A 25,805-nucleotide genomic window follows, 5' to 3' on the forward strand; every position below is an offset into this window, starting at 1 on the left:
TAGTAAAACAAAATAAAAATACCATATTTTTAATATTGCATAAGAACAATTATGCCACCATTTTACTTTTATTATTTGAAACTTTATAAAATAAAACAATATATAATATATATTAGAACAATTATTTATTTTACAACTTTTATATTAACATTGATAACCAAGCAGATATCAATAACATACCTCCTGTAGGTGCTAATTTGTTGAATGATTTATCTCCAGTCAAACCATTATAATAACAAGTACCACAAAATAAAATTGTGCCACTAATAAAAAGGCTTCCAGTCTAAAAAAGAAAAATAATTTTTTAATATATTTTTTTTTGGTGAGCTACTAAAAATGTTATGCCAAATATATTTACCACAACAGGAAATCGACAAAATGGAACTACAAATAATGCCAAGGTATGATAGAAATGTAATCGATTTCCAGTTTCAAAATTTTTAGCCTCTTCTGGAGTAGCTTTGTGAGATACAACTATAATAGCAGATTGTTCAATATTATATTTAGTTGATTACTACACTACCAAGAACCTATCTTAAAGGGACTAAAATTCTTCCAACATTTTAATTATTAGTTAATGTATAAAGTTAAAGATAATTTTCAATTAAAAAAGTTTAATGAAATTTAGTGTAAATCAATATAATTTCTAAATACATGAATTTTTTTTAAATAAATAAAAATTAGAATTACTTACCATGTGCACCATATGCCCCTAAAATAAGGGCCGATGCCCCTAATACACCAGCAATTTTATAAAAATAAATATTTTTTCCAATCAATTGTATTAAACTACGACTATCCATTTTAACCAGATTTTTCTGTTCACTTCCACTGGTCAAACCGATCCAATGCAACTGTTAACAAAATGAAAATCTTCATTGCTATATAAAAATATTGTATAAATTATTTAAAAAATAAAATACTAAGCTAATCTCTTAATGTATCCTTTAACATTTCTCTGTTAAGTTAACAATTACAGGGATACATAAAATACTAAACATGGTATAAATATCATATATCATTTTATTTTTGCCAATATAAATTCTGAATATATTCAATGGTCATAAATCCAAAAAAAATTTTTTTTACAATTTAAATGAGGTTATTTGGTATAACTTACCTAAAAGGCATAAGTAATTTTTCTATTTAAAACAGCTTAACTGTAATGCAGAAAGTATAGATTTCAATTTTTTAAAAATTGAACTTAAATTAGTTCTTATATTATTTTAGAATGAACCAGTAATCTACTGAAAAATTTATGCGGTCTACCTAAATTGGTGCTGACAGTAAATCATATTGTATTAATATTAATAGAAGTTGGAACAAATGATCAAAATTAAGTTTCAAATACAATAAGCCTATTAATGATGTAGCTAAGGGAAGCTGATCAATATAGATTGAGACCATAAAATTTATTGATAAACAATTAATTATTTGTTGAAATAGCTATATTTGTATATCTATAGTGATTTTGTTTACCATTTCGCTAATGGTAGTGAAATAAATAAAATAAAATAAAAATTATTTAGTAGATAATAACACAAAAGAGTTATTTATTAAAGATAAACTACTTTATATACCATTTATAACTACTTTATATTTATACTAAATTCATTTTAAGCAAAAAAATTTACTGTAAATTAAAAAAAATTCTTCATCTCTCCCGTAAAAATGTCAAAAATACATCACTGCAAACTACAAACAATGATTTAACTGATGTTTAAAAAATTTAGGCTAGAAAAAAATTAAATTTCGATAAGACGAATTATCTCAATCCAATTATCGTTATGATAATATAAATTAAAGTACAAAAATAGTGAAATATTACTTAAAAACTACATTATTAATGTCATCATAAATATAATACAAAAATTCAAAATTAACTGTTTAATTTTAATGGTTGTTTCATTTAATAGATAAAGGTAAAATAATTTATTCAAGTTAAAAAATAAATAAAATAGCTATTTCAACACAAGTATATCCACAAAAAAATATTTTATATAATATATATGATTTAGTTACATTAATTTTATTTTTTTACAAGACATACTTTACAATTAAACGAATAATAACACAAGCATTTAAATTATCAATCAATCCTAAGAAGTACTACTAATTACTTGCCATTGAATTAAAACCATGAATAGAGTTTGTAACAACTGGATTCTTATAAGCAACCCATTTCACGGCTTCTTGCAATGAATCTGGGTTCATAATATATGTACTTTAAAAATCCCTAAGTAGATAAATTGTAAAAAATTAAAATTGTATTATTATTAATTAAAACGCTTTGTAATTTTTGAAATTAGTAAATTTTAAGGGTTTTCTACTATTTCAGGTCAAACAAGATATAAAAATAATACTCTCAGACATTTATTAAATAATAGCTTGTAACAATTAAATAAAATATATTAATACTTGTAATAACAAATTTGTTTGAACAACAGTTCTTGCTTGAGTTCCACACAAGGACGACAGTTAACTGTAGTCTGGTAACAATATTCACTTTTATGATTATATTTCTGACATTATCTGTTATTATCAAAATGACGGACAATACAGTGTGACCATATTAGTTATAATATTTGTATTACTTTTCTCTTAATTCGATGATAATAAATAAGTGACAACAGTTAAAAGTCCAGTAATTATAAAAAGTAATACTCTAAAGTATGATTTGATTTCATAATAACAAATGAGAAGTCAATTTTACATTAGTCTAAGATTAACTTTTTTTAATTAAATAATTGACAAAAAAGGGATATATTATTTTTTTTAGGAGTTCAGGCTAATATGTTTTACTAACATATAATTAAGTAAGAATACTACTTACATATATTTACATCTGTCTGAATTATTACTAGTTTTACAAATAATTATGTGTTCAATTAAAATAATGGCTATACATTAAGAGTTATGCTTATGATAATTTTAAGTGCGCATATTTCAGAAGTATTATAATGTAATTGTAAAAAAATCACTGTGTATATATTTGTTTACAAATATATTTTTCCTATTTGAGTAAAACTATATAATTATATAAGTGTGCATTTAATAATAATAATATTATTTTGATGTTAGTTTAATGAAATATTATTTTTAAGAGTAAATAAAATTCAGAACTTTGGTGCATTAAAGTTCTAAAAAATAAAAATTATATTCTCACTTAAATCAAAATCACATGTCTATACTTAAATGTAGATAAATAGCGTAGTAATAGAAATATTTTTGTAAAATCACAGAAATGTATTGATTGGGTACATTTTTTCTTAGGGTTATTAAGGCATCTGTTTCTGAAAAAAAAAATATTTGTACAACATAATTTCTATTTAAATTTTCCGTCGTATGTGAAAAAAGTATGTTGTCATGGTAATATTTTAAACAAATATCAAATTCAATTCTAATATTTCGGTTTTACACAGAAGTGTAAAAATTGTATTTTGACAAATTTTATTCAAGAATTATTTAAAATTTTAATGTTTCAATCCTTTTCTCCAATATTTTAAATTAATTTTTTTCTTTTTATAAGTTTAGATGTACACAATGGACATAGATCTAAAAAATCGTAATGATTGGGAAAAAAGAAGAAAAATTAGAATAGTTCAAGTAATAAGATATATTTAAAGACTTTTTTTAATATTATAAATTATCTTACAAAATAGAAAAAAAGTAATTTATAAATTATCCAGATTTTTAAATATAAGTAATGAAAAATATTAACTATTTATTCAAACTATTCAATAGTTTATTTTAATATTTTTTCAAATATTTTATGGTTTATGCTAAAAATAAATTATTCGCTTCACTTGTAATTTTATTCATAGCTGTATATAAAATTTAATTATTTTTAGCTTCAATGCAAAGCTGAGAAGGTATTAATTTTATTATAATGTATTTTTTTTTTTTTTTTTGTGTGTTTGTTACCACTTTTTCTCAGCTCTTACCGAACCGATATGTCAAAAGATCACAAATCATATTTAGTCGAAAATATTACGCTCAGAAATTGAAAAAATTTACCTCATTCCATTTAAATGGGGGAAATCTCCAAACAAATTATAAATTTAAAAATCCCTAATTTTTGACAATTTTTTTTATTTAAAACTGCCATAAATTTTTTGAAAATGATTAAACCAATATAATTTTTGTTTTATATAGATACGTGAGGTAATTACCAATCATTTTGTATATTATTTTTATAAATTTGACCCTTTACCTGCCCACAGTGAGAATTCAAAATGACAACTTTTATATATTTCTTAAATTAAAGCTTATGACATAAGCTTTAATTTTTTTTAATATTTAAGTATATTAGTCTTTATTTTGTCTTCACGGTAAAAACATCAAAGTTAATAAAAAAAATACGATTTTTGTAAAGAAACTATTTTTTATATTTTAACTTTATTAAGCTATAACTTTTTGAAAAATGTATAAATCATTTTATTTTTTTTAAGATAAGTACTATTTATATTTATATATTATTAATGTATATATTTATTCATATATTACACTTATAAATCATAAAACTTGTATCAGAATATAAATAATGAAATAGGAGATCATGTAGCTTTTGGAATAATCCATTAATTTTTTTAAATTAAACATTATCTACAGATTTGCATCAAAGCATTTTTTATGATAGTGATTTTAATCACTGTCAGATATCATCTATACTGGACCCATCTATGCCACATCCCAACTGTGCCGCGACCCCACTGTACTGGATTTTTTATTTAGGTACAAATTATTGTGTTGATTAATTAAAAAAACATTTTTTTGAAGGTAAGAAATCAGTCAAAAGAAATTTCCAAAAAAATTCGAGATAGTGTTTTTTATTCTACTAAAAATGAATATGAAGACCTTGAGATAGAAAGATATCAAAATGAACAAAAATATAAGTCATTAATTTTAAATAAATTAAAAAGTGATTTTAGTTATTTAATCCAAGATATAGGTAATGGGTATTCATTAGCTTCAGAAGAGGTAATTTTATTTTATGAATAAGTATTTTTAATTAAAACATCATTTATATGCTATTAAAATTATAAGATATTTTGAATAATTCATGTCGAGATTATATTGCTTAAAATGTCTTCCTAAGCTTAATTATGTTTAAAAAAAGATACTATGTTTAGAAGGACTTTGGAACTTACCTCCTTTAAATCAAAATTCTAATTATTTTATGTAAAATTAATATTGAATATTCACAACAGTAATTTATGAAATGAAATATACAAATATTTACTTCACTATTATATTCTTGATATTATAAATTAATTTCATTAAATAATGTGAAAATTAAATGACTTACATAAAATATTAAACTTAATTTTTAATATAAATTAATGTTTAATTTGTCAAAATTACTCTTTTAAGGTAATTAATAATTAAGTATACAATTTTTTTTATTTCAGTAATTAAATTATGTGAAAATTGCTTAGTATAATTTTCTCTGTTGAATAATGCTGCCCAGATACTATTTCTACTTTACTAAATATGTATATATTTAAAATTATTTTTATTTTTAAATTTTTAGGGCAACCCTAACATACAGTTAGCTGAAAAAAGATTAATAAACCGTTATAAAGCACTCTCTAGAGGAGTAGAAGCTAAAAAGAAACAAGATCACATGATGGAAAATATAAAAATGGATTTAGAAATGAAAGAAAAAAAAGCTCATTATATTAAAACAGTAGAAAAAATTCGTTCTTCATTAATTACAAGTGTTCCGAAAGTGTAAATACTCAAAATATATTAATATATATTACTAAAAACATCATACAAAAATTTTTTCTTTTCTATTTTTTAGTGGTTATGATGTTGACCTAAAAAATAACAAAAAAAACAGATGCATTCTTATTCAGAGTCAAACTATTTTAGATGAATCCAGCATTTCTGATTATAGCTCTATGAAGGTAAAACAATATTCTTAATTTTACCAATTGTTAAATTTATATTTATTTCAGAGGTGTCATTTAGGAAATGGTTACTTAGATGACATTCGCTCTAGTCTAATTTTTAGTGAAAACTATAGTCATTCAACCCATATTCTTGCTGACTAGGCCGTACTTTGAGCAAGCCTATTCTGGCCCATCTTGATAACAACTAAAGCTATTTAATAACTTAATATCTTAAATTTTTTTATGTGTGTAATTTTGAAACTTACAATCATATGTTTAAAGTGATAATTCTGATAATTGTATCATTGTTTTTGACCTTAAAAGCCCTGGTTAATAAATTTTTTACTGTAATTTCTTATACATTTGAATATAAGAGATAGATTTTTTGGTATTAGATAAATAATAGTTACGAACCCATATGTAAATAGTGATAAATAGGATATCTATATTATTTAATAAGAGTAAAACAATATTTATTAAGTACAGTCACCGTGCAAGTTTCAGTTAGGAAGTGAAAACCAGACTGTCAGTACTTATTACCTGGTATAACGCGACCTGTTGGATGAGAATGTTCCAGTCGCCATTTAACATAAAACTGGAGTTGTGATGTGACCACATCATATATTTATAATTGTCTTTATGGCTTTAAAAGTTCTTTCATAAAAAATTGTAAGTCATTTATTTTATTTATCTATTATGTTCAAGATTTTCACAAGTTATTGCTTGTGGTAGAGAGGATGGGAAAATTTTTATAGCACAGTACTACAATGTAGATTTTTGGTACCTACATATCGAGACACCATGTTTTCCTAACTGAAATAAGTAGGTCCTAAATATTTATTATTATCAAATTTTAGAAAAAGTTCTGTCTAAAGTGTAACATTTTATCAGTTATTAAGAAATTAACTATGAGCAAAACAATCAGCTTTATAAAATAATGGGCCAGTTCACAATTTTCCCCATTCAAGTAAAATTTAAAATGACGCCTCTGCTTTATTTTTATGTATTGAAATAAAATTTAAATTAAACCAAAAATAATCAATATATTTACCAACCACAGTCAAATATTTCAAAACCATGGTCCAGATCAATTAATAAAGAAAATGAAGAACCTAATAATTTAAAATCTAAGTTAGATATTGAACCTGAAAAAAACAAAGAAACTGTATTTAAATTCACTCAATTGGAAAAAAATATAGAAATGTATAAAACTTTAGTTGATCAATTGAAAAAATTATCTTCAGAAGAACAAGAAATTTGTTGTAAAACACAGGTATTCTAAGAATGAAAAAAAACCAATTAAGAACAAAATAAAAAGCTTGTTGTTTGCACTCAATATTAATAAATTAGTTTATCTTGGGATGGATTGGAATTTTTTTAAATTTGGGAAAAATACTAATAACCTACATTTCATTAATTTTTTGTGGCTTTGAGTTTAATATTTTTTAGTTTTTTAACTTTAAATTAATAATATTTTTATTATAGTAGATCCTAAGTACAATATTAGTTCATTCCTTGTTTTCTCTTACTACAAACTATACAATCAATTAGTAAAACTATTGAATGTTTGGTTAGTAAATTTGTCTCTGGATCATCCTTAATATTCTTCTTTTAAAACTTCCTCATTTCTTTCAACTTTTCATTATGATTTAAAGTTGTTTTAAGATTTCGCCTTATATTCTTTAAAAAAATAGTATTAAATAAAATGAGGTCATTAATCATTCACTAGTTGCTCAATTAAAGTTTTATCAAATCCAATCAAAAGAAATTTTCTTACTTTTAAATTATTTTTGAACAAATGTTTTTTGTTTTAAGTTATTTCATTATAATTTTAAAAATTCCTATGTATAATTAAAAAATAAATACTTGTTAGAATATCCTGTCTGCAAACTTAAAAAATGATTCAAAAGAAATTAAAAATCAATATGAAGATATGCAAAATAAACATGTAAGTGACAGTTCCAAAGTAAATTGTGCAAGGAAATGTATGGGTAAGTTTTTTTTTTTAATTATTTAATAACCCGGGTTAAATCATAAGAATAGTCCACTGTAACTTTGAATATTATACTCAAAATATTTAATAACTAAAAAAATAAAAATAATGTATTATTTCATTAAAGTATTTTTAAAAAAGTTGATTGATATTTAGTAAATTTTAGGTTATTAATATTATATTTAACTATGATATTATCATATTGTCATTTATAATACAACGGTGTGTATCTCAGTTTAAAGGTTAATGTTTTTGGATGAACAAAAAAAAAATTTGAATAATGCATGTTCTAATTTAAGGGGTAATTTTATTTTCATAACATAAAATAAAACTAAGTGTTCCCTAAAATTATATATTTAAAAAAAAATGTTCAAAAACATTATTTTATCATTTTTGATAAAAATATAATTTTGATATATACATTGTTACAGTATAATCAACACTAGAATTTATTATTATAATAATTTTGTAACTTTTTTTTTAGAAAATATGGACTTAAATGATTTAAAACTAAATTCTTCAATTTGTTCTTTAAAAAAGATTGATAAATGCATTAATGAAAAGAATAATTTAGTTGAGTTCCCAGATAGGCATGAAAAACATTTAAAAGTAATTCAAAATACACAAAAAAAAAAAATTCCATTAGCCAATATTAAAAGTATGTTAGATCATATTGATACAAAAAAAAAAAAATTATCTGATGAGCTATATAAAAATTTAAAATATCCAACAAAATCAGCAAAAATACAAAGAATATGTACGTCAATTAAACCAACTAATACTGCTAGTTTACCAAATAAAAGTACTATAAATATTGATAAACATACTACTTCTTCCAAATCTAAAACTATGGTGAAGCAAAATTCAAAGGAAAAAAACAAAAATGATTTATTAAATTATAAGCCAAATATTGATAATGATTTGATGAGGTACATTAATATGTTGTTAAAAATGAGTCCATCGGATGTTGCCAATCTCTCTATATCAACTTCATCCAACTCAAGCGATATAAGTGGAAAAAGTGTACTTAATGAATCAAATGATAATTTAGAATATTATAAAAAGTTACATAATGAAATATTTAAATTAACCAAAGAAGTACCTAATATAAGTAAAGATATTGATCTTGATTCGCCCAATAATATCAGAGTTCTAAACTGTCTCCAAAAAATAACGGAATGCTACATAGAACCAACAAAAGAACTAAAACATATTTGTGAAGAATCTCCACAAGACCTATCTGAAATTTCAATCATATCCACTAATAATAAAATTCAAAATATATCACAGTAAGTTTAAATAATATTAATTAGATTTGGAACATCACAACAAAATTTTTTATTTTATGCCTTATATGTTTAATAGTACATGCTTATTTTGGTCAAATGACTAAATTGAGCAAACATATTATGTTATTTAATTTTTCTTTTAGAAACCATTATCAAGTAACTAGAATGGGATGAGACTTGAGCTATGTTACCAAATTTGTGTTCCGATTTTCCAATTAAACAATTTAGTTTAATTTATTGAAACAAAATAATTATTTTTTTTTTTTAGAGAAAGCCCTAAATATTCATCATCAATAGACGAAAATTGTATTTTAGAACACTTGAGCACACTTTTAAAAGAAAAAGGACTTATACAACCAAACTATGATTGGCCAATGTTTGAAACNAGAAAAAGGACTTATACAACCAAACTATGATTGGCCAATGTTTGAAACCAGTAATAATGATGATGATAAAAGTTTAACTGATTTACTTTTAGCTGTAAATCCAGTAAAATCATTTTGTAAATAAAACAAATTAGCTTAATCATTGCATTAATAATAATATAAAGTAAGAGGTAATTATAATTTAAACTATAAATTATTGATACATAATGATATACTAAATTTTACAAAATGCAGTTTCTTTTAAATATTGAAGTTTTAAAGAGCTAATGTTTGTATTTCTTATTCTAAAAAAATTCATTCAATATGAATAGATTAAATAATATTAAAAACTTTTGTATAAGAAAAATTTTAATTAGTTAAGTGTAAAAAAACAAATATAAAATCAATTTTAATAGTTCATATATATTTATTTTTTTAATAATGTATATTATAATACTGTTAATATTTACATTTTACCATTATTAAAAATATAAATTAACTTTAAAAAAAAATTTTTTTTCTTAACCAATCCTTAATGAATTTAACTATTTAGTATTAATGTAAAATGCTTTATTGATAATATATTAATACATTCTATAAATAAACACTTAAAATTAAAACTTCAGGTAACTTAATATAAGATGAACCAAATTTCAAAACTTTTTTTTATTGACATCATCAAAAATTTCCAATTTAATGGTCCAGAATTACTAGTATATGATCACCTCTGGAGTTTCAACAGACAGTTATCCACTCATTGAATTTGATGTCTACTACCCACAGACAGTTTTGTTAATTTCACCAAATAAACATTTAATTCCCTTCTTATAGTCTTACTCCTCTAGAAAAATTTTTTTGTGAAATATGAATTTGTTAATATTTTTAATATAATTTTAAATATGTCAAGTAAAATTTTTTCAAAAACAAATCGTAAACCAATGTTCTTTAAAAACAAATTGAGATTGATAAAACTAATGTACCATCTGTGCCCAAGTAATCATTAAATAACTGTTTGCCAAAACTCTGGAGGTAATCATATGCTAGATGTAATTTTCGCTCATTAAATCGAAAAATTTTGAGAATTGCAAACAATACATTTCAAGATTATTTAAGAAGTTAAAAAATTGACATAATCTTTGTTTAATTTGTATATTAAACAGTTGGGTATTACCCTTTTTTTTATTTAAAATTGCACCAACTCAGGCTACATACATTTTGTGAATTACATCACTTTAACTTAACAGACGAGTCTTTTTCCTTATGTATGAGTAAATGATGTGAAACAAAATTTTTGTATTAAAAGAAAGTATATTATCATATCATTATGGAAGAAATTTGACTATATTCGATAAAAATATTGTGTATTATGACAAATTTAATATTATAATATATTGACTTGTTTAATAAAGATATCTATATTGAAATGTTGTTATAATATATCAAACTCAATATTTTTGCCCAACAATAAAAATTTAATATTTTTTTTTACTCCACTCTTACTGCCAACTTTATAAATATTTTCTTAACAAATTTTTTCTTCTTATTTAGGTAATTATTATAATTGATATAATAATTAAATATGAAAATGTGGTTTTGATAAAAATTCCATTAATGTATTTCTGTTGTTAGAGTCATGTTATTGTATAAATTTTACATAAGTTATTACATAATTACTAAAACAGTGATACACCATGTCATATTACCCATAACACATATAAGTTGTCACTTTTGCTTTTTAGTGGAAAGACATATGAATATGACCTTACTGTAATTAAAAAATAAAAAAAAATTGTGTACAATTTAATTTAAAATTGTTTAAAATGATAATTTAGTTAGAGCCAATCTTAAAATTTAGTTATTCTTAGTAAACTTAAACAAAATTTAAAACTAACTTATTTTAATAGTGTAATGTTATCAATTTTTATTTATTTAAAATCAAAAAATATTAGTAATACATGTATTTTATAGTGTTACTTCAAAATACTTAGTACATTCATAGATTTAATAATTTAAAGGTAATATAAAACATTAAGAAATGGTAATAATTTATAATTATAATTTTATAAAACTTTAATATCATAAACACACGCACATATATATAGGCAATTCATTTATCATGACCCACTCATTTAACCGAAAAAAAAATAGTAATAATAATTTATTTTATTTGTTTCTTTTAGTTCAATATTTTTAGTTAGTGACATTTTTATATCTAAGTGAGAGGAAGAGTACAACCAGGAAATGTTAAATTATAAAAATTGCAGCAATCACTCTTCACCTCCAATTATTACTATAAATTGTTCATAACTACCCAAATAATGGTCTAAAAGTTATTATCAAGCAGTTATTTTCTGAATTAGATCATTATCTATTAAATAAACTAGTTAACTAGGGGTGTTGCTGATTAAGAAATTAAAGTTGACACCCTTTCAAGGAATAAATGATAAACATAAAAAAAACTTAATAATTGAAAAATTGAGATAAACATTGAACTAAAATAAACAAATAAAAAATGTATTAATATTATTTTTACTTTACGTTTAATTAAGTAGTTAATAATAAGTGAATCACTCTGTATATATACAGATAAAGGGTGAAAACTGTAGTATAAATTCATATCCCTTTAGTAATAAAACAAAAATTGATGCTTTAGTACTAACAAAATGAAAACTTTTTTGACCAAATGGATTTCATTACTTAATATTACTGCTAATAAAATATCTAATAAAAAAAAAAATTGGCTACAACAGTTTTTCCCCTGAACCTTCTTATATATATACCTCAAATTAAGATATTATTATCTTTTGTATTAGTGTTATAACATCAAAAAATTAACATAATAACTGTATATATAAATCAGAAGCAATTTAATAAAAATCATTATTTTCTTATGTAAAAATAATAAATTTTCTTCATAATTAACCTGCTCAATGGACTACTTAAAATTCACAAAGATTTTGTATGTTTTCATAAAAGAAATTTTATTTTAGGGAAAAATGTAGCCTCCGAAAAATATTTTCTAGTTGCACCAATGGCTGAGTCAAAAGTCTATTTTCAATTAAAATTAATTTGTAAACTTGTAAAAAATGTATTTAAAATAAATATTTCTTGTATTAATCTTTAAAAAAAATGTTTTTAATATTTTTAGAAATACTTTCTTCAAATTGAAATTTATTATCTGGTGTTTAAATGATCAGATATTTTTGGTTTTATATTTTATAGAATCACTAACATATAGTATTATAAGTGTGGCTGATCAAAATGTTACTTTACAAATCCTACCCTGATGAATGAAAATTATTATACGTAAGTATCAGACATGGATCCAAAAAGAATTTTGGATGAAGCATATCACTATTTAATTAAAGTGAGAACTATTATTTAAATAGAGATGTGTTTAGAGAAAATAATTATTTTTTTGGTGAGGGGCATTTTTTCTATACCACCCCTTTTAGCAACACCTAATAATTATACATATTTAAGTTTCAAGGTATTTTATCTGTCTGAGTTATGGTGTTATCTAATCTAGTAGGACTGGTGATATAAAAAAAAATTTAATTCTTGAAAAAAAATTCATCAATTTTTACCATTAAGGTTATATTAAATATGATCTCAATAAATTTTATTAATTCATTTTTCAAATGGTTTTTTATTACAGTTATACAGCATATATTTNATTTAATTCTTGAAAAAAAATTCATCAATTTTTACCATTGAGGTTATATTAAATATGATCTCAATAAATTTTATTAATTCATTTTTCAAATGGTTTTTTATTACAGTTATACAGCATATATTTAACTAGAGTAGAATTTTTTTTGATTTTCTATACAATCAAATAGATATAATACAAGAACATTAGATAAATCATTAAGCAATATTATTAGGAAAAATTAGGTTTGATTTGAACCTCATAAAACATTGGGGAGAAGGGAAAAAAATAGTTTTTCTGAATTAATTATAAAAATATTTTTAATTTGGTCAAATTATCATTTTTATTATTTTCAATAAACAAAATTGATAAAATAATAATTTACCACTTTTTCAAAAGAGCTCTTCATTGTCGGAATATTTTATTAATATCTCATCTTCTACCAAACTATTATAGCAAAATAATACATTGAAAGATCTATTAATTACATCTAATAAAACATTTTTATAGTTTAAAAAAATCATACTTACAATATGTTTTATAGATTAATAATAATACAACTTAAAAATTAATTTATATAGTGAATAAAGTTCGTATTATAACTTTGAAAAAATATATACAGTATACCCCATTTATATAAATTGTATTGATAAATTATTTTCAAAAATATTTTATATCATCTCAGGTTTGTTTTAAACATTTTAAAATAATTTTTGTTTACAGAGGAACTACTGCACAAAATAGAAAAAGTATTATGAATATTTTGTATATTAACAATGTAAATATTAAATGACTTTTTTCTTAAAATTTTGTAATTACCCAGTTTATAGTTTAAAAATGAAGGTATATTCAATTTTGAATCTGAAAGAGTTAATTTCAACAAATTCTTAATAAAATTTTGTTTTTTAACTATATTTATATTTGTTAAGGTACATACTCAGACATTTGTCGCAAACAATGTATGCATCAGTACACTAGGAACAGAAAAAATTCGACACCGTTAGAAAGATCATTAAAAAATATTAACAATATGCTTAATTGGATTAAGCGAAAGAAGCGTATGTTACTCAATGAGTTTCACACAAATCATTATGAAGTACCAATTAACGATAAAAATTCTGTAAGCAATGTTGATAAATATGATCAAAGTCATTCTTTAAATGAAACTAAAATACATGCAGGACTACCAGAATCTTTTTATAATAGCACTATCAAAATACTAGAAGAATATATCAGGAATAAAAATAACAAAAAGAGTAAATCAAACAATAATTCCTGGATTAACCTAGAATTAATAAAATATATATATAATTTATTGAAAATGTCTCCACTGGAAATTGAAAATTTGCCTTTGTCTTCAACTTGTACAAACTCGAGTGTTCAAATAGAAAGAAGTATTTTGGAAATGTCAAAAACTAATTTAGAATATCATAATGAAATTTTAAATTATATTTCGAAGTGCTTAGAAAGCAATTTGAGTGATGCAAGTCAAGACCGGGCATTAAGTTCATTCCAATATATTGGTTTGTTAGAACGATTAAGTAAACTCGCCGAATACTATGCAGAAAAGGCACAAGAAATGAGAAATATTTGCTTAGAATCTCCTAGAGTAGACACAACTGTGCTATTTCAAAATGAGGTTGATCAAAGTTCAGATAGCAAACTTGGGTAAATTGTTTTTATAAAATATCTAAAAACATATAATTTTTTAAAGCAATGCTGACTTTAGGGATCAAAAATCTTCATGTAGCATATCTTCGGACTTTTCTGCTGATGGAGCCTATATTTTTGAACATTTAAGTACACTGCTGGAAAATAATGGATTAATTCGAGCTGATATTGAGTGGCCAATGTTTGGCAATGATGAAGAAGACGATAGTCGAAGCTTAACAGATCAACTCTTGGATATTAAACCCAGAATTAATATCAAGGATATTCCCAATTTCAATACTATCCAACTTGATGAAAAAAGTAGGTTATTTATATTATCAACATAGAATTATATTAAACTTTATTAACTTAGCAATTTGCTTATAAACAATTTATTTACAATAATTTTATAAATGTTTTAAACATATTATACTTCAAATACAGTGCGTAAGAAAGAAGTCCTCGTTTTGAAAATTTTTAAATGTAGAGTAAAAACGGGTATTGAAAACAAATATTTTCACTTCTAAATTACTTAAACAATTCCATTTTAAAATCAGTGATTTTTATAATTATACATTTTCGGTAAAATTTAGTAGTTTCATGAACTTTGGGAATGAGATCGAGGGGCATGTGCTCCTCATAAATACACCCTTACCAGCTAGTAAGTTTTAGTCATCTTTTTATTACTAATTTTTTACTCTATATTTGTAAATTTATAGATTCTTGTAACTTAAAATAAAATATTTTATAGTATATTTTTAAATATCCTTACAATTCAAAAATTACTCTTTAAATATCATTTTTAGTACATTTTCTATAACAAACTATTACTAATAAACAAATCTAGGCTTTTAAGAGATAACTATGGAATAATGACGCTTTCTCATGACGTAACTTACTTTGTTTTTTCACCCGAACTAAGATTTAATCATCTCAAACTAGGGAGTTCTTTCTATCACGCCTGTATAGGGTAACAACACTCGTGAGTGAACATCATCCAGTTTTTAGCAAAAAAGTTTTGTAATCTTCTGAATATAACAAACAGTACTTATAATAACATAATATATATATAAATTTAATTTTACAACAATATAATAATTTTTGATACAATATCATTTATTATTTATCCACTAGAAAATTGTAAATTTTAACATAAAATAATTAATAATATGTTTGTACAAGCTAATTATAAATATTCTTACATTATCATATAGCTTTTAAAGAACAAATGTGCCTTAATTTTATGAGTGTAACATCATAATATAAATCATTAAAGAACTTTAAAGATGAAAAACTGTTTATTCATTGGTGATGTTACCTAAAAATAATTTAAGTCAATATCAGTGGCGCAGCCAGGGGCTGCAGATCCTATGTCACCCCAATGATAACAATAATTATCTCTTAAACAAAGTGATGAGCAATAAATGCTCATTTTTGAACTTTGCCTACCATTATAAAATTCTGGGTACGCCACTGATATATTATGACATATCATACGATATGTCACTGTATATTTATATAATTTTTTTAAATATAAATATTTTATCATTTAAATCTTAAAACATTTGTAAAATTAAAACTTAATAGTGAGCATTTTCTTTTTTATAGTTCATAATAGTAAAATAATTTTTCGGCTTACTGATATTTTTCAATTTAAAGCTCTTTCAGATTCACAACTGATTATTATTTTTTATAGTGTTAAATTTACATACAGTTTACTAATAATATCAAAATTTTTAAGAATAATATATTATTTACATCATTTTTAATGTTACATTAAATTGTTTTAAACATTCCTATATTATTACTATCCTATACTACATTATCCTATATTTTGAAGCAACACTGTTTGTCTACTCGTTTAAAATACAGTCGGAAAGTTTGGTTTTATAATAAAAAATGACTTATTTACAAATATGAATTTAATCTTTTATTTATTTTATAAAACAATTATATTATTTTTGTTTCTTAGGATATACAATTTAAAAACTAAGTATTCATCGTAGACATTTCATTAAATTAGTTTCATTTTTCTAGACATGGTAAGCAGAAGATTTATAAAAGAGTAGGAATGAATTATCTTCTCTCTTCATAACATGACGGAATCATTTAAGTCTAGTTTCTCTCATCTTATCCATGATTGACGCTATATCTATATTCCCTTTTATATATTCGTTCCTTATGCTATCCTATCTAAGTTGATCTCCACAGCAATAGCCCTAAAATTAGAATTTTAAAATCTCTCTTGGTACTCAATTATACGCTATCTCCAAATGCTAAACCCTTATCCTAAATTACCACTTGACACGATCTCCCACATCATCTACACTCACATCAGGTATCCTTATTTCATTCTTTCTCACTAATCAAATTTACTAGTCCCTCCTTCAATTAGATATCCTCTAATGTCTCTTGGGTACTCCTTCTACAGTGTTTTTCAAAATACTCTTTCCACATCGTCATTATTGTTAGCATCCTCTTGTCATCACTTTTTATACACCTTGTATTGTGATAATGTTTACACCATTTTTCTCTAACTTTTGCAAGTCTACAGACTTTTTTTTCACCTTCCTTTGTTCGTAGTCTATCATACAGTTCATCATACCTCTTAAACTTCTCATTACTGACATGTCCATTAATATCTCCACCTATCACCATATCTTCAATACTTGATATTTCTTGTATCACCTCATCCATCTCTCTCCAAAACACTTCCTTGTCTATTTTATCACATTCTACTTGTGGTGCATAGGCATTTATTACATTCAGCACTTTTTCCTCGAATATCAATTTTAGGACTATAATTCTGCCACTTTTCCTAGCTATTTCTAATACTTTACTTTTCATCTCCTCATCTATTATTATCCCTAGACTATTCTTTGTATTGGTCTTAATGGAGTATATTTCAAGACGAATATATTACATCCATTTCCAATTTTTTTTTAATTGCGATTATGGAAATCATATTGTGAGACCGGCCCTAATGTCTCTTACCATGTTCGGACAAATTCTATGACTTAATTAAATTAATATTTTATTATTAATAAAGTTATCTACACACTATTGGAAATATGACTTCCAAGTACACAAACTACATATGTTTTTAAATCGAACCATTTCCTTTATAGAGGCTGGTTCAAAACTTAAAAATACGTATAAAAAGTAGAACTTTTACAACTTATTTTTAATTTAAAATATATACATTGATTATTTATATGTTATCTAATAATCAAACATAAATATTTTTTATACTAATTAGAAGAATTTTGTTATTATTTAGGCTATATGCAAAACTCTAATTGAAGATTTGAAATTTGCGCAAAAATGGGTTTAGAAAAATATATATTGGTCTCTAATAAAAATTCCTTGTAGACCAGTAAATTTATTTATAAAAAATAAATAATTTTTTTTAAGTATTACATAATGATTTTTAACTTTTATATACGTTTGCCATAAAATAACTACTTAATAATTTTTTATAATTTCTCCGTAAATAATACAATATAAAATTATTAAATATCAATTTCATACTATATTTAATTTGCTATATTAATATTTATTCATATATTACACTTATAAATCATAAAACTTGCAATCAGTATGTAAATAAGGAAATAGTTAATCGTGTTGATTTTGGAATAATCCATCAATTTTTTTTTAAATTAAACACTATCTACAGATTTGTATCGAAGCGTAATAGTGATTTTAATCACTGTCAGATTAAATCTAAACTAAATCCAACTATACCATGTCCCCACTATGCTGGGTTTGTTTATATATAAATACTTGCCACAAGTATTAAAATAAAAAATTTCAAATAAAATGTTCAACGAAATTTAATTTTTATGATTAATATGATTTGAAGTTAATGAGTTCCTATGTAAAATTATACATCTATACTAATGATAATATTCTCCCCTATTAATATTCAATTTTTAAATATACAGATGTTATATAAATATGTATTCACATATTTTCCGCCTCTAGCTATTTATAATTTTGTCTCCTTTCATTACGTTATGATGGAAAGGGCTCATTTTTATATATTTTCACCATAACACTACTAATTTTTCCTAAAAAAAATAGTATTTAAAAATATTTTTCATGCAAATCTATGTTTATTGATAAATCATAAAATAAATTGCTTGTAGCTATTAATATACATATCATAAATACACAATAAATAAAACTCATTTTGATAATTATTATGAAGTCAGTACGTTTTAACAACAATAAAAAAAACCCAGCACAATGGGGTTGCGGCATAGTGGGAACGTTGCATAGTTGGGTCCAGTATAGATTTAATCTGACAGTGATTAAAATCACTATCATAAGAAACGCTTCGATGCAAATCTGTAGATAGTGTTTAATTCTAAGAAATTGATCGATTATTCCAAAAGCAACATCAACTTCTATTTCCTTAATTATTCCCAGATTGGTAATTCTTTTAATTATATAGTATATAATTTTTAAAATTAATTGTTTTCAAATTATTATTGATTTTGATTTTTAATCAAAAGTCAAAAGTCTATTTTCAATTAAAATTAATTTGTAAACTTGTAAAAAATGTATTTAAAATAAATATTTCTTGTATTAATCTTTAAAAAAAATGTTTTTAATATTTTTAGAAATACTTTCTTCAAATTGAAATTTATTATCTGGTGTTTAAATGATCAGATATTTTTGGTTTTATATTTTATAGAATCACTAACATATAGTATTATAAGTGTGGCTGATCAAAATGTTACTTTACAAATCCTACCCTGATGAATGAAAATTATTATACGTAAGTATCAGACATGGATCCAAAAAGAATTTTGGATGAAGCATATCACTATTTAATTAAAGTGAGAACTATTATTTAAATAGAGATGTGTTTAGAGAAAATAATTATTTTTTTGGTGAGGGGCATTTCTTCTATACCACCCCTTTTAGCTACACCTAATAATTATACATATTTAAGTTTCAAGGTATTTTATCTGTCTGAGTTATGGTGTTATCTAATCTAGTAGGACTGGTGATATAAAAAAAATTTAATTCTTGAAAAAAAATTCATCAATTTTTACCATTAAGGTTATATTAAATATGATCTCAATAAATTTTATTAATTCATTTTTCAAATGGTTTTTTATTACAGTTATACAGCATATATTTAACTAGAGTAGAATTTTTTTTGATTTTCTATACAATCAAATAGATATAATACAAGAACATTAGATAAATCATTAAGCAATATTATTAGGAAAAATTAGGTTTGATTTGAACCTCATAAAACATTGGGGAGAAGGGAAAAAAATAGTTTTTCTGAATTAATTATAAAAATATTTTTAATTTGGTCAAATTATCATTTTTATTATTTTCAATAAACAAAATTGATAAAATAATAATTTACCACTTTTTCAAAAGAGCTCTTCATTGTCGGAATATTTTATTAATATCTCATCTTCTACCAAACTATTATAGCAAAATAATACATTGAAAGATCTATTAATTACATCTAATAAAACATTTTTATAGTTTAAAAAAATCATACTTACAATATGTTTTATAGATTAATAATAATACAACTTAAAAATTAATTTATATAGTGAATAAAGTTCGTATTATAACTTTGAAAAAATATATACAGTATACCCCATTTATATAAATTGTATTGATAAATTATTTTCAAAAATATTTTATATCATCTCAGGTTTGTTTTAAACATTTTAAAATAATTTTTGTTTACAGAGGAACTACTGCACAAAATAGAAAAAGTATTATGAATATTTTGTATATTAACAATGTAAATATTAAATGACTTTTTTCTTAAAATTTTGTAATTACCCAGTTTATAGTTTAAAAATGAAGGTATATTCAATTTTGAATCTGAAAGAGTTAATTTCAACAAATTCTTAATAAAATTTTGTTTTTTAACTATATTTATATTTGTTAAGGTACATACTCAGACATTTGTCGCAAACAATGTATGCATCAGTACACTAGGAACAGAAAAAATTCGACACCGTTAGAAAGATCATTAAAAAATATTAACAATATGCTTAATTGGATTAAGCGAAAGAAGCGTATGTTACTCAATGAGTTTCACACAAATCATTATGAAGTACCAATTAACGATAAAAATTCTGTAAGCAGTGTTGATAAATATGATCAAAGTCATTCTTTAAATGAAACTAAAATACATGCAGGACTACCAGAATCTTTTTATAATAGCACTATCAAAATACTAGAAGAATATATCAGGAATAAAAATAACAAAAAGAGTAAATCAAACAATAATTCCTGGATTAACCTAGAATTAATAAAATATATATATAATTTATTGAAAATGTCTCCACTGGAAATTGAAAATTTGCCTTTGTCTTCAACTTGTACAAACTCGAGTGTTCAAATAGAAAGAAGTATTTTGGAAATGTCAAAAACTAATTTAGAATATCATAATGAAATTTTAAATTATATTTCGAAGTGCTTAGAAAGCAATTTGAGTGATGCAAGTCAAGACCGGGCATTAAGTTCATTCCAATATATTGGTTTGTTAGAACGATTAAGTAAACTCGCCGAATACTATGCAGAAAAGGCACAAGAAATGAGAAATATTTGCTTAGAATCTCCTAGAGTAGACACAACTGTGCTATTTCAAAATGAGGTTGATCAAAGTTCAGATAGCAAACTTGGGTAAATTGTTTTTATAAAATATCTAAAAACATATAATTTTTTAAAGCAATGCTGACTTTAGGGATCAAAAATCTTCATGTAGCATATCTTCGGACTTTTCTGCTGATGGAGCCTATATTTTTGAACATTTAAGTACACTGCTGGAAAATAATGGATTAATTCGAGCTGATATTGAGTGGCCAATGTTTGGCAATGATGAAGAAGACGATAGTCGAAGCTTAACAGATCAACTCTTGGATATTAAACCCAGAATTAATATCAAGGATATTCCCAATTTCAATACTATCCAACTTGATGAAAAAAGTAGGTTATTTATATTATCAACATAGAATTATATTAAACTTTATTAACTTAGCAATTTGCTTATAAACAATTTATTTACAATAATTTTATAAATGTTTTAAACATATTATACTTCAAATACAGTGCGTAAGAAAGAAGTCCTCGTTTTGAAAATTTTTAAATGTAGAGTAAAAACGGGTATTGAAAACAAATATTTTCACTTCTAAATTACTTAAACAATTCCATTTTAAAATCAGTGATTTTTATAATTATACATTTTCGGTAAAATTTAGTAGTTTCATGAACTTTGGGAATGAGATCGAGGGGCATGTGCTCCTCATAAATACACCCTTACCAGCTAGTAAGTTTTAGTCATCTTTTTATTACTAATTTTTTACTCTATATTTGTAAATTTATAGATTCTTGTAACTTAAAATAAAATATTTTATAGTATATTTTTAAATATCCTTACAATTCAAAAATTACTCTTTAAATATCATTTTTAGTACATTTTCTATAACAAACTATTACTAATAAACAAATCTAGGCTTTTAAGAGATAACTATGGAATAATGACGCTTTCTCATGACGTAACTTACTTTGTTTTTTCACCCGAACTAAGATTTAATCATCTCAAACTAGGGAGTTCTTTCTATCACGCCTGTATAGGGTAACAACACTCGTGAGTGAACATCATCCAGTTTTTAGCAAAAAAGTTTTGTAATCTTCTGAATATAACAAACAGTACTTATAATAACATAATATATATATAAATTTAATTTTACAACAATATAATAATTTTTGATACAATATCATTTATTATTTATCCACTAGAAAATTGTAAATTTTAACNAATTTCATAGTATCTTTTGGTGTTTAAGAAGATACTATAATTAAAATATGAACTGAATTAATTTTAATGTTTTACTTTAACTAAAATAACCAATAAATAGATCCGAATTGTAGTAATTTGACGTATTGTTGAAAAAAGTAGGTCAAGTTAGAGCAGAGAAAATAAATGATAGTCACAAAAAAATATCTTCTCAGCTTTGCATCGAAGCGAAAACTTAAAATATAGTAAAATAATTTTAATACGAATAAGAAATTTCTTCTTGCAAGGGGCGACTAAAGTGATGGGATCCTTGATCTTTATTGAAGTTATTGAATCTAAATGTGATAAAAACCAAACGAGTTAAAAATTTATATTAACTTAAAAAGAATTAAGAAAAAATGCAAAAAATTCATTGCCATACGCGGGTTGGAACCTCGTACCCCAAGCGTGTAAAACATAAATTTTACCAACTCGGCAACCGTACGTTGCTTCTGTCGGTTGAAAAATTAGCTATTTAAGCTAGTTCAAATTTCAAAGTTATTTTTCTCGACTTAAAANCTTTTAAGCTAGTTCAAATTTCAAAGTTATTTTTCTCGACTTAAAAAAAGTAAACAAATTTAAATAAGTTTAACTTTCTATGCTATATTAATTTTTTATTTATATAATATTTATGAAAATCTGTACTCCCCTTGTCAGGTATTTTAAAATAAAATAAAATACAAAACCCAGAATTTTAACACAAAAATAGCATATTTTTGCATACGGTAGTCATTTTTACCATGAAGACAAATCCAGAGGTCAAATTTTTTTTTTTCACATTAAAGTATATTACATAAGCTTTAATTTAAGATATATTTAAAAGTGTCAGTATTTCCGGAATACTTTCAAAAATTAAATTGAAAATATCGTAGTAACAATACGCATGTTTAAAGTTTTGACCCCCCTTGTTAAAGGGGTATGATCCGATTTACAAAAAAAGCGTGCCAGATGAAAGGGGTATATCAATATTTATTATAAAAAAATAATAATATTGATCCATACATTTTTCCAAAAGTTATATAAAATATAAATTAAATAATATAACATATAAAATCGAGATTTTTTTCACGGAAATCGTACGTTTTTCTTTAACTTTGATGTCCGTTTTCACCACGAAGACAAGTCCAGAGGTCAAATTTTTTTTTTTCAAATTAAAGTATATTACATAAGCTTTAATTTAAGATATATATAAAAGTGTCAGTCTTTCCGGAACATTTTCAAAAGTTAAGTTGAAAAAGTTCTACTTTCTATACGCATTTTAAAAGGTTTGCACCCCCCCTGTATAAAGGGAAATGGTCCGATTTTAAAAAAAAGTATGTCGAATGAAAGAAGTATATATAAAGTATTTATCATTAAAGAATAAAGTTGATTCATGCATTTTTTAAAAAGTTATAGCAACATAATGTTAAAAAATGTAAAATATAATATCAAGAACTTTAACACAAAAATAGCAAATTTTTGAATACGGTAGTCATTTTTACCGAGAAGACAAATCCAGAGGTCAAATTTTTTTTTTTCAAATTAAAGTATATTACATAAGCTTTAATTTAAGATATATATAAAAGTGTCAGTCTTTCCGGAACATTTTCAAAAGTTAAGTTGAAAAAGTTAATTTTTTGTAAAAAAGTTACCATTTTGAAACCCCATCCTTTGGGCTGTTAAAGGGTCAAATGTTCACAAAAATATATAAAATGATAGGTAATTATCTAAGGTATCTATAAAAAAAAAAATTATATTGATTCGATCATTTTTAAAAAAGTTATGGCAATTTTAAGTAAAAAAAATTGAAAAAATATCGAAAATTAGCGATTTTTAAATTTGTAATTTTTTGGGGAAATTCCCCCGTTTACGGGGAACGAGGGAATTTTTTTCAATTTTTGAGGGTAATGTCTTCAACTAGATACGATTTGTGATCTTTTGACAAATTATTCATTAAAATCGGTAATAAATCGTAATAAATAAATAATAATTTCTAATTAACTTTTGGTGTTTAAAAAGATTCTACAATGGAAATATTTAGAATTTAATTAATTTTAATGATTATATATCTAAAAAAATTGTTAAAAAGATTTACTCAATTGAGCTTATTATAAAATTTGATTATAATTGTAAAAATTCATCGTTAAATTCAGTTGAAACTAAAAATCATTTTTTTTTCAATTTATAATTTATATNGAAAAAAATTTAAATTGTTAAGATTAATATGCAATCAGGAAATTTTATAATTACTATTTACAGTACATTTATCAGTAAAGTTCGAATTTTTAACATTTTTATCGTAATAAATAAATAATAATTTCTAATTAACTTTTGGTGTTTAAAAAGATTCTACAATGGAAATATTTAGAATTTAATTAATTTTAATGATTATATATCTAAAAAAATTGTTAAAAAGATTTACTCAATTGAGCTTATTATAAAATTTGATTATAATTGTAAAAATTCATCGTTAAATTCAGTTGAAACTAAAAATCATTTTTTTTTCAATTTATAATTTATATAGCAACATGTTACAAAAAAATTTGTAATATTATAGACTGGTAGTATGACACACAAATAGAGTTAAAAAATGAATAAATTACAAAGTAAAATTATTTACTTTTGTAATTGAATACTTTTATCATATCAAATCTAGTTTGACAATAAATACTTTAAGAATATTAGAAATTAATGATTTTAATTGTCTTTATGGAAAAAGCTGCTTATGCTACTTTTTATTTAAATAAGGAATATTTTTTCGATTTTTTAGAGTAATAACTTAAACTAATCATTAACTTAAATATTTGACGTATCGTTGAAAAAAGTAGGTCTAGTGAGGGTTGGCAAAATAAATCGTAGCCACAAAAAGAACCACATAATAAAATAATATTAACGTGAATATAAATTTCTTCTTACGAGGGGACACTATAGTGATAGGATCCTTAATATTTATTGAAGTTATTGAATCTAAATGAAATAAATATCAAATGATTTGAAAATTTTATTCTAACTCTAAAAAAATTCAAAATATTAATTGCCACAGAAAGATTTGAATCTCGTACCCTATACATGAAAGGCACAAGTATTATCGATTCGGCAACTGTTCGTCGCTTTCCTCGCATTATAAAATTAGCTATTTAAGCTAAGTCAAA

General features: G+C 23.3%; 3 protein-coding genes across 12 annotated transcripts; 2 read left to right on the forward strand and 1 right to left on the reverse strand.

The window, feature by feature from the left end:
- Positions 1–110: 110 nt before the first annotated feature.
- LOC126908030 (transmembrane protein 256 homolog) lies at positions 111–2,529 on the reverse strand. The gene is made up of 5 exons (XM_050689850.1): positions 2,419–2,529; positions 2,125–2,236; positions 695–854; positions 359–474; positions 111–283 (listed from the first exon to the last, which is right to left on the reverse strand). Exons 2-5 carry the CDS (start codon positions 2,212–2,214, stop codon positions 140–142), a joined length of 510 nt encoding a protein of 169 aa, XP_050545807.1. The 5' UTR covers positions 2,215–2,236; positions 2,419–2,529; the 3' UTR covers positions 111–139.
- A 104-nt stretch (positions 2,530–2,633) lies between these two features.
- On the forward strand, positions 2,634–12,631 carry LOC126908023 (uncharacterized). Of its 6 annotated transcripts, XM_050689834.1 has the most exons (11): positions 3,323–3,369; positions 3,535–3,606; positions 4,780–4,980; positions 5,534–5,733; positions 5,807–5,912; positions 6,958–7,170; positions 7,771–7,888; positions 8,375–9,179; positions 9,448–9,516; positions 9,566–9,735; positions 12,535–12,631. In XM_050689834.1, exons 1-10 carry the CDS (start codon positions 3,367–3,369, stop codon positions 9,687–9,689), a joined length of 1,911 nt encoding a protein of 636 aa, XP_050545791.1. In that variant the 5' UTR covers positions 3,323–3,366; the 3' UTR covers positions 9,690–9,735; positions 12,535–12,631. The 6 variants fall into 6 exon arrangements, with proteins under 6 accessions (XP_050545793.1, XP_050545792.1, XP_050545794.1 ...); XM_050689836.1 differs by lacking the exons at positions 3,323–3,369; positions 12,535–12,631 and adding an exon at positions 2,634–2,816 and having other exon boundaries at positions 3,530–3,606; positions 9,566–10,733; XM_050689835.1 differs by lacking the exons at positions 3,323–3,369; positions 12,535–12,631 and adding an exon at positions 2,635–2,816 and having other exon boundaries at positions 9,566–10,733.
- On the forward strand, positions 11,101–22,626 carry LOC126908022 (uncharacterized). Of its 5 annotated transcripts, none has more exons than XM_050689827.1 (6): positions 11,101–11,559; positions 12,767–12,850; positions 14,126–14,864; positions 14,926–15,167; positions 20,783–21,521; positions 21,583–22,626. In XM_050689827.1, the coding sequence occupies exons 2-6, from the start codon at positions 12,835–12,837 to the stop codon at positions 21,848–21,850; spliced, it is 2,004 nt and encodes a 667-aa protein (XP_050545784.1). In that variant the 5' UTR covers positions 11,101–11,559; positions 12,767–12,834; the 3' UTR covers positions 21,851–22,626. The 5 variants fall into 5 exon arrangements, with proteins under 5 accessions (XP_050545784.1, XP_050545785.1, XP_050545786.1 ...); XM_050689829.1 differs by lacking the exon at positions 11,101–11,559 and adding an exon at positions 13,920–13,974 and having other exon boundaries at positions 12,811–12,850; XM_050689828.1 differs by lacking the exon at positions 12,767–12,850 and having other exon boundaries at positions 11,103–11,559.
- The last annotated feature ends 3,179 nt before the right edge of the window (positions 22,627–25,805 follow it).

Source organism: Daktulosphaira vitifoliae, unplaced genomic scaffold (assembly GCF_025091365.1).
Source record: "Daktulosphaira vitifoliae isolate Bord-2020 unplaced genomic scaffold, ASM2509136v1 Scaffold_5, whole genome shotgun sequence".
Lineage (NCBI taxonomy): Eukaryota > Metazoa > Arthropoda > Insecta > Hemiptera > Phylloxeridae > Daktulosphaira > Daktulosphaira vitifoliae.